Genomic DNA, 9,706 nt, shown 5'->3' with positions numbered 1-9,706 from the left:
GAGCGTGTTCTGTGGGCCAAGCAGCCATACTAAGCACTTAGGAGAATACAAAACAATTGGATTGGTAGGCTCAGTCCCTGCCCTCTAGGAGCTTATAATAAAGAGGAGGAGACAGATATTGAAATAAATTACTGGTAGGGGAAAGACCAGAATATAAGATAGTGTACCCAAGTCCTGAGGGGGTAGGGGTGGGGTGAGTATCAAAGTGCTTAGGGGATACAGATCCATGAAGCAGCGTGGCTCAGTGGAAAGAGCACGGGCTTTGGAGTCAGAGGTCATGGGTTCAAATCCTGGCTCCGCCACTTGTCAGCTGTGTGACTTTGGGCAATTTACTTAACTTCTCTCTGCCTCCTCATCTGTAAAATGGGGATTAAGACTGTGAGTCCCACGTGGGACAACCTGATCACCTTGTAACCTCCCCAGCGCTTAGAACCCTGCTTTGCACATAGTAAGCGCTTAATAAATGCCATTATTATTATTATTATCCAAGTGGCTGGTTTGGGTGTGGGACAATTACTGGCCAGGTAAGACTGCTCCTTGAGGTGGTTCTGATGATGTCATGCTTCCAACCTCTGCTCTGTAGCCTGAAGGCCCCATAATCTTTCAAGAGTTTCTGCTGTTTGACTCTTTCTTTTCAGCAAAGAGGAAATGATTTGATTTCTCCTTGCTTGTAGGTGAGAAAGGAACGCTGAGTAACTGGAAGCAGGGGAGACCTTGGGCAGGCGGAAGTTTTCACATATCAGTGTGAAGCATCCATTCCAGTATGGCAGCCTACTACCGTGATAGAAGATATGAAGACGGTCCAAGTAATCCCGAGTACCCGGACTACCCAGGCTCCCGGGACTATCCAGACTACCCAGGCTCCCGGGAATATCCAAACTATCCAGGCTACTCTGGCTCCCAGGACAATCTGGATGACCCAGGCTCCCGGCACGATCTGGACAACCGAGGCTCCTGGGACTATCCGGACTATCCAAATTCTCGGGACTATCCGGACTATCCAAGTTCACGGGATTATCCGGACTTCCCAGACTCACGGGAAAACACAGACTTCTGGGACAAACCAGACTATCCAAGATCCTGGGATCATTCACATTCCCAAAATATTCCCAACTCTCTGGACTCATGGAACAACCTAGATTACCCAGACTATCCCTCTGCAGAGCCTCCGGATTTTGACAGAAGGTAAATTTTGGCAACCATCTCCTTGTTTGGAGGTTTGTTCTTGGGTAGAAAATTCTGAAGTAAAGCTGGCTCCTGGGAAGACTGTATTGGAGGGGACAAAGCTTCCTTCCCAGTCCTGGGAAGTGTGCAAGACTGGGATAGTAAGAGTGGTTCTCCCATTCAAAGTGAAGGGAGAACCACAGACTGTCCAAGTGCTTCGGCGGAGTTGATAGAGCACAGGACTGGGATTCAGAAGGTCATGGGTTCTAATCCTGGCACCACCACTTGTTTGCTGTGTGACCTTGGGCAAGTCACTTCATTTCTCTGGGCCTCAGTTGCCTCATCAGTAAAAAGGGTATTGAATCCAAGCCCCACAGGGGACAGGGACCGTGGCCAACCCAATTTGCTTGTATCCACCCCAGCAATTAGTGCAGTGCCTGGCACATAGTAAGTACTTAACAAATACCGTAGTTATTATTATTTATATGACCCTCGACTTGAGATGTTGAGATCTGAGACACTTTTTCCAGGGCAACTCTTATTCTTTGAGAGTCCAGGCCAGGGGCGGGAAAATTCTTCTTCTTATTATTATTATTAATGATGACAAAAATAACAGGATTCACTAAGCACTTACTATGTGTTCACCACTGTTCTAAGCACTGGGGTCGATACAAACTAATCAGATTGGACACAGTCCCTGTCCCAAATGGGGCCCGCAGTCTTAATCCGCATGTTACAGATGAGGTAACTGAGGCACAGAGAAGTGAAGTGACTTGCCCAAGATCACATAGCAGACAAGTGGCAGAACCAGGATTCGAACCCAGGTCCTTGTGACACCCAGATCCATGGTCTATCCACTAGGCCATGCTGCTTCTCAGTGTTAAGTGTTTAGACTGTGAGCCCACTGTTGGGTAGGGACTGTCTCTATGTGATGCCAATTTGTACTTCCCAAGCACTTAGTACAGTGCTCTGCACATAGTAAGCGCTCAATAAATACGATTGATTGATTGATTGATTGATTGATTGTTAAGGTCAGATGCAATCACCCAAGCAATTTTATCTGGCCCAGAGAGCAGGCTTTCGCCCGTGGCAGCTGAGGCCTAGTTCTAAGCCAGCCAAAGATGCGGTCAGCTGCCACCTTGGCAAGCCATGGTCCAGAGAAGTAGTCCCTTGTGGCTCCTAACATAATCCAGTGCTCCTGGATGAAGGCTCTTCCCCTTAGGTTGGCTGTCCACCAAATGGCTTGATTTGTGAGATCCCATCTTTTTAATCGCAGGAGCTTCAGGTGGAGGGAGACATCATCATCATCATCATCATCAATCGTATTTATTGAGCGCTTACTGTGTGCAGAGCACTGTACTAAGCGCCTGGGAAGTACAAGTTGGCAACATATAGAGACAGTCCCTACCCAACAGTGGGCTCACAGTCTAAAAGGGGGAGACAGAGAACAAGACCAAACATACTAACAAAGTAAAATAAATAGAATAGATATGTACAAGTAAAATAAATAAATAAATAGAGTAACAAATATGTACAAACATATATACATATATACAGGTGCTGTGGGGAAGGGAAGGAGGTAAGATGGAGGAGACAGAGCTCCTAGGGGATTGGGACTAGGGATGAAAAATGAGAGGTATAGACTCGTGTTGTCTCTCTCTCTCTCTCTCTCTCTCTCTCTCTCTCTCTCTCTCTCTCTGTCCATACATATATACATATATATGTGATATAATATATATGTGATATATATATATGTGATATATATGTGATATATATATATATATATATATGTGTGTGTGTGTGTGTGTGTATATATATATATCTCACACTGTCCTCCTAGCCCTCGTGTTCCTGGGAGTGGTGGTCAGGAAAGACCCTCAAAAAGCTGTGGGGGTGAAGCTAATGATTTGCCCCCCACAGTTCCAATTCTTTGGGGACAGTAGCCCCTTTTGTGGAACCCTTCTCTGCTCCCATGGCTGGGCTTTTTGTTCAATGCAGGGCAGGAGGGTAATTGGATTTTTCAGCTCAGTGGGTGGTTTTCAAACCATTTTTTAGCCAAATAGAGTCACCCATCTTACCCCATCTCCTCTGTCTTTAAGGTTGCTTGACAGAGCGCTGGTTAGCCACTCTGCTTCCTACCGTCAGAATAACCGCCTCAGTGACCACCCCGGCCGAGGGGAAGGAGATTTGTGTTACCCGGAGTCGATCCCCATGACAGAGATACCGCCGAGTAGCCAGCAATCTGTTCCCTATGAACAAGGACTCTGTAAGTAACCCTTAAAAGGAATTCAGAGACTTGATCCCTGCCAAGGAACAACTAAAATCGACAAGAGTTTACTTGAGAGGAGCCTCATTGCCATGTCAATCCATAGCACCTGGAATGGGTTAAGCACTTGCCATGGCAACTCATAGTGCTGTAATAGAATCTGGTAGTGTTTGTGTGTTTGTCACATTCCCTGTTCTTTGCTTGTGTTGACAGCAGGGCCATACAATAATGATAAAAGAATAATAGTGGTATTTGTTAAGGGCTTACTATTCTAAGAACTAGGGAAGATGCAAGATAATCGGATCAGACGCAGTCCCTGGGCCCACACAGGGCTCACGATCCAAGTTGGAGGGAGAACAGATATTGAATTCCCCATTTTACAAATGAGGTAACTGAGGCACAGAGAAGTGACTTGCCCAAGGTCACACAGCAGGTTAGTGGCAGAGCCGGGATTGGAACCTTGTTTCTCTGATTCCCAGGCTCATTCTCTTTCCATTAGGCCACGCTGCTCCTCCCTTCAGAGGCCCCAGATGTGTGTTATTGCTCTAGAGGTGCCACCCCTCATAGTGTGAACATTCCCAGGCCTGTAACCTGGTATTTGTAGGTGTTTGCTAGGTAGAAACTTCATGCAAATGGGGGCAGAGTTTCTGGCAACGGCAGAAATTCATCTTAAAGTACATCTTATTAGAGTTTGTATACCCCTTAGCCAGTCAATCTGTGGTATTTATTGGGCAAAGCACTGTACTAAGCACTTGGGAGAAAATGATAAAGTAGGTAGGCATGATTCCTGACCTCAAGGAGTTTATAATCTAGCATAAGAGTTTATGGTGTTATCTTTCCTTTGGAATAAGTATGCTTTGATTACTGTTTTTAATGGTCATTTTTGGTGGAAGCTATTTTTCTCCTTTCTGGCTGTTGATTTTATCTTTTGCAGCTAACAAAATGTCCCTGTCTGCATTCCTTGTTTCCTTTTCTCTGCGTTATTTCACAATTTTGTGTCTAATGCAAATGCTGCCTCGCATGGTAATAGACAAGGATGATATTTCTGAGGGAAGAATTCCGAGTTTTTGCTGAATGATTTTTCCTCTTCTCCCTCCTCTCCTCCCTTCTTCCTTTATTTCTTCAACTCCTAAAGCACCTAACATAATGCCAGGCTCCTTCTAGGCATACAACAACTATTAAATGAATTACATAAGAGGTCATTTAAACTGTTCTGCTTCCCTCTGACAGCTAACCCTGCATATGTGCATGAAAGTGATTTTGAGCATTCTCTGCCGTTTCCCACTTACAGCGTGGAGGAGGATTATGGACATCAAGATCCAGATCTGGAAGGTGAAGGTAATGTTGAATGAGCTCAAGACTGTAAGCTTTTTGTGGGCAGCGAAGGTGTCTGCCAACCTTGTTGTGGTGTACTCTCCCAACCCTTAGTACAGTGCTTTTCACACAGTAAGCACTCAGTTAATACCACTGATTGATTGAAAAAACCCAATACAACCCGACTCATCTTAAACTTCTTTGAGTCTAGTCATTTTCACAGAGAACAATTGCAGCGTTAATTATTGTGAGCAGGGAATGTGTCTACCAGTACTGTTGTAGAGTGCTCTCCCAAGCGCTTACTATAGAGCTCCACACGTAGAAAGCACTCAATAAGTAACATTGATGATGATGATGACGATTAATCCAAATCCAGTCATTTACATACTCCTGAAATGAGATCCTGAGGACCATTCACTAGATTAAGTAGGAGCAAAATGTAGAATATTGAAGAATGACCTGTAGGTGAGTAACTTAGATGAAAGATTTTTGGCTAGCATCGGTAGATACTGCTGTGGAAAAGGTATATTTTAAAGAAAAGAAGGCTCTCTACTGGATTATGGGAATTTGGGAAAATCATCCTTCCCTAAGTAATTAGGGGGAGTTGTCAAATTTTAATATTATTAGCACTTGTGTTCATACTTTATAAAACTGCCTCTACGAAATGAATCCTCTGTAAGCTCCAGGACCAATCGAGCTTTATTAGAAGCCCTGTCTTCTGTTTCTAGAATGCTTTTGTGTTTCATGGAACATTCCATTCTAGGCTTCTTCCCTAGATACCAGGGAAAAAAGCTATCTCCATGAAAACAAGGAACCCAGGAAGCTTTAGTTTGGGTTTTCTTTTTTTTTTTTTAAATGCCTTCTAGCGTTTCAGAAAATGTAAATGGTGTTTGTCAAAGCCATCTGGTGACCTTTAATTTTCCCTGACAAGCATTTGGCTGCTGGTAAACCAGCCCTGGTAGAATCTAGTAGACAACAACTTATTGAAAGATGCTTTCCAACCATTTCATCAATCAAAGCGAGAATGAAGATCTAGGGGAAGAGGGACAGAGGAATTATGAAGATCAAGAAAAGGAGTCAAGCACCCATGTTGACGATCCAGGCTGTACTTCTGGAGAGAGAAAAATCAGCCAACCCTTTAATTATTTCAATCAGGAAAGGCCAAGTAATCCTCAAGTACAAGTTATTTTTTCCAAATTGAGTTTTGAGGCAGCAGAAGATGATGAAGAGTCAACAGTCCAGATTCCAGAAGACAGAGTTTCCAGAGAAGAGCAAGGGCAGGCAATTGGATTGATTCAGTCTTCTCTCCAAATTTCTGAGGAAAATGAGATTTCACAGTATTCTAGTTCTTCAGAGTCGGAGGTGCAAGGTATCACAGCTCCAGAGAAAGAGGGGTATGGTTGGAAATGGAGGAAAGGGGCTTCTTGAGTAATGGCCATTTCTGAATTTAGATTCCCCATAGCTTCAAAAGTAAATGAGCGGCGTGAGAGACCATTTGGCCAAGAAAATGGAAAGGAGGAAGGAACACTTGATAGGCTCTGATTAATCAATCAGTAATCAATAGTATTCACTGGGTGCAGAGTGCTGTCCTAAGCACCTGGGAGAGTACAATACAACAGAGTTAGCAGACACAAAGACTCCACAAAGAGTCTTACAATCTAGTTGGGGAGACAGACATTAAAAATAAATCTGAGATAGGAGAAGCAACAAAGTATAAAGAGAGATGTTCATAAGTGTTGTGGGAGTGGGAAGGGAGGTGATTACCTAAATGCTTAGTTATGAAGCCTTGATCTAACATTAATGAGGCTGTGTTGAACAAGCCCAGCAAGTTGAATGTGGTAAGCACACTTTAAAAACTCTATGGGGATTTATAATTACTTGCTCTCTGTAGATCGTTTCAACTCTATCAATAAATTCTCATTCTTTCAGAAAACGTAAAGAATATTAATCTTAATGTCCTTTTTCTTTTGTAAAAGTTAGCAGTATAAGGAGGCGTGAAAGATTCCAAGACACCATTGATATTTTATCTCCCAACGTTACCAATGTTTTTGACTCCCACAAAAGAGGTAGGTTTCTTCGGGGAACATTCTGGCATAAACCAAGGAGGGAGAAAGGAAGGAGAGGGTCACTTAAAAGATTCTTGCTGGAAAACCTGGGATGTTGTAAAGGTTCAGAGGTCTTGAGGGAAAGCCCTATAAGATGGGCTCAGAAATAGGGCTGCGTGGAATTTCTAGCCAAGAGCTCTCCAAGGAGTTAGCACTATTGCCTGGGGCTTGGGGTTGACAAAAGTCATCTTGGATGTGTTTTGGGTGCTTTATTTTGGCAGCAGCAACTCCCAGGCCAGTAGCCCTGGAATTTTAATACTACTAATAATAATTATGGCATCTGTTAAGCATTTGTTAGCCCTTTGTGCCTAAGCGCTCTACTATACACTCAGGTAGATGCAAGATAATTGTCGGACACAGTTCCTGCCCCACATGGAGCTCACAGTCTAGAGGAGTGAGAGAACAGGTATTGAACTCCTCATTTTACAGAGGAGGAACTGAGGCACAGGGAAGTTAAGTGATTTGCCCACGTTTTCAAGAAGAAGGAATGTTTTTATTAGACTGAGGTGGTTTGGGGGCCCTTTCCTGAAGAAAGGGGGAATGGATTAGAAGTCCTTTACAGTTTACTCTTGGTTCTAAAAGTGTGTGTCTACAGAGCTGGAATAGAATGCAAATGGGTGGGCCAGATGAATGTTTGAAAATGTCTAGGATGAATGATTTCCTTTCCTTGAACTAACGTTGCTATTTCCTTGTACTTTGTACAATGCCATTAGCATAGATAGGCATAAAAAAAAATAACATCCACCACCACAGAGTTACTTTTGTGATGTCCCTTATGCAGAACAAAAGCTAATTACAACTCTGGCAAGCCTGTCCAACAGGGAGCAAATGAAAGCCATTCAGAAATTACCGATGACTCTGAAGGAGAAAAAAAACATTAGGTAAGCATGGTGAGCTTCTGCTGCATTCTTAGTTTAATGGCTTTTCCTTCCAGGGCCCATACAAGGTACCCCTCACTGAGATAGCAGAGGGGTTTTTGGTTGCTGTTGTTGTGAAAACTCCTGTAACCTACTTAGAGACATTATGGAGTGCTTTGTATCAGGCTACTGTTCCATGAGAGAATATGCAAGAGTGTGGTGTACAATTATCTTTCCCTGTAGTACTGTAGGAAAAAAATATTTTCATGTAGCAGCAGAGTATTAAAAAGAAACTAAAATGTAAACCAGTATATCCATGAATGTGAGATTGTAGAAAACATTTTTTCAATCAATGGTATTTATTGAGCACTTACTGTGTGCAGAGCACTGTATTAAGCACTTGAGAGATTGCAAGGTAACCTTTCTTGCACATGTTCCCTACCCACAGTGAGTTTACAATCTAGAGCGGGAGACAGTCCAGGATTTTTAAGAAAATCCTTGGTTATGGCAATTTATTATTTGTGAATGATTTATGTACCTAACACTGTGCTAATCAACAGGGTAGCTACAATAAAATCAGTTCAGACACAACCCCTGTCCCACATGGTTCTTACAGACTAAGAGGGAGTGAAAATAGGTATGTAATTAACACAGAGAAGTTGTGACTTGCCCCAGGTGACAGAGCAGGAAAGTGGCATAGCTGGGATTAGAACTCCTGACTCCCGCTCTTTCCATTAGGACACACTGCTTTTCTTCCATCTGACGTGATTATTAAAAATAGCAATCATCACAATAATATCTGTTAAGCATTTACTATGTATCAGGCACTATACAAAATGCAGGGGTAGATACAGGATCACCAGGTCCCACTTGTGGCTCACAGTATACGTAGATGAGGTAACTGAGGCCCAGAGAAATGAAATGACTTGCCCTAGGTCACACAGCAGACAAATAGGGGAGCAGGATTAGAACCCAGGTCTTTCTGACTCCCAGTCCCCTGCCTTATCCTCTAGGCCATTCTGCTTCTTCCTTCCCTCTTCCCACTCTTTCCCTCTCTTCCTCCCCTCTCCTCCCCTCTCCCCTTCTCTATCCGCCCTTTTCTCTCTCCCTCTTTATCACCCTCTCTCTTCCACCTCACCTCTCTTTCCCCTGTTTTTCTCTCCCCTTTTCCCCCTTCTTCTCTCTCTCTATCATCCCTCTCCTCTCTCTTCCCCTCCCCTCTCTCTCTCTCCTCCTCCTTTCCTCCTCACTCCCTCCTTCCAATTCAGCCCCGGGCTCATCTGACCTTTGGCCCCAGCATGATATTAGTGGGGAATGTGCCAGACAAAGAAGTCAAAGATCAGTGTTCCCTACCCCATTCCTGGAGCCTTAATAATGGCCCACCCCCTGAGTGGCGGGCTGTCTTTCTGGCCTTGCCCATCCCCACTCCTGTATTCCAGCCCCACAGCCCACCTGGAGGGCCTCAGGGCAATTCCACAAGTCTCAGCAGGCCTGCCATGGGGGTGATGAAGGGGCAGCCCAGAACCACCAGCCTCCCTGAGGAACAGCTGTCAATCAGCAGGACCTCGAGTTAATCCAAAGTTTAAAATGAAGATAAAAATCTCACCTCTCAAAAGACACATCCCCAGATCCTCAACCTATTGCTTTCCAGTCCTCATGAGTTTTTGTTGTTGTTGTTGTTGTTGGTATTTGTGAAGCGCTTACTATGTGCGAAGCACTGTTCTAAGCGCTGGGGGGAATACAAGGTGATCAGGTTGTGCCACATGGGGCTCACAGTCTTAATCCCCATTTTACAGATGAGGGAACTGAGGCACAGAGAAGTTAAGTGACTTGCCCAAGGTCACACAGCAGACATGTTGGGGAGGCGGGATTCGAACCCATGAGTTGAATTGCACCACAAAGAATTGGTCACACATCCTCCTATAATTAACTGGCTATTGAGGCAAATTTCACCAGAGCTCTTAAGAAACATAGATTTTTTTTTAACTGACCGTAGTTTT

The 9,706-nt window shown here is 43.9% G+C and overlaps 1 protein-coding gene across 2 annotated transcripts in view; it reads left to right on the top strand.

Annotated features, from left to right (window-relative positions):
* The first annotated feature begins 687 nt into the window (after nucleotides 1-687).
* The window catches only part of TMC5 (transmembrane channel like 5), a 47,759-nt gene continuing 38,740 nt past the window's right edge, over nucleotides 688-9,706 (top strand). The window contains exons 1-5 of one of the 2 annotated variants that reach the window (XM_038763047.1): nucleotides 688-1,185; nucleotides 3,264-3,430; nucleotides 4,661-4,768; nucleotides 6,721-6,810; nucleotides 7,631-7,730. In XM_038763047.1, the coding sequence (XP_038618975.1) occupies nucleotides 764-1,185; nucleotides 3,264-3,430; nucleotides 4,661-4,768; nucleotides 6,721-6,810; nucleotides 7,631-7,730 (887 nt within the window). In that variant the 5' untranslated portion in view covers nucleotides 688-763. Of the gene's footprint in view, nucleotides 1,186-3,263; nucleotides 3,431-4,660; nucleotides 4,769-5,576; nucleotides 6,114-6,720; nucleotides 6,811-7,630; nucleotides 7,731-9,706 lie in introns of those variants that run through there. The other variant, XM_038763048.1, reaches the window with a different exon arrangement.

The sequence above is a fragment of the Tachyglossus aculeatus genome, chromosome 21, assembly GCF_015852505.1.
Source record: "Tachyglossus aculeatus isolate mTacAcu1 chromosome 21, mTacAcu1.pri, whole genome shotgun sequence".
Lineage (NCBI taxonomy): Eukaryota > Metazoa > Chordata > Mammalia > Monotremata > Tachyglossidae > Tachyglossus > Tachyglossus aculeatus.
Note: the sequence above shows the minus strand (reverse complement) of the source record. Positions and strands in the feature narration are given on the sequence as shown.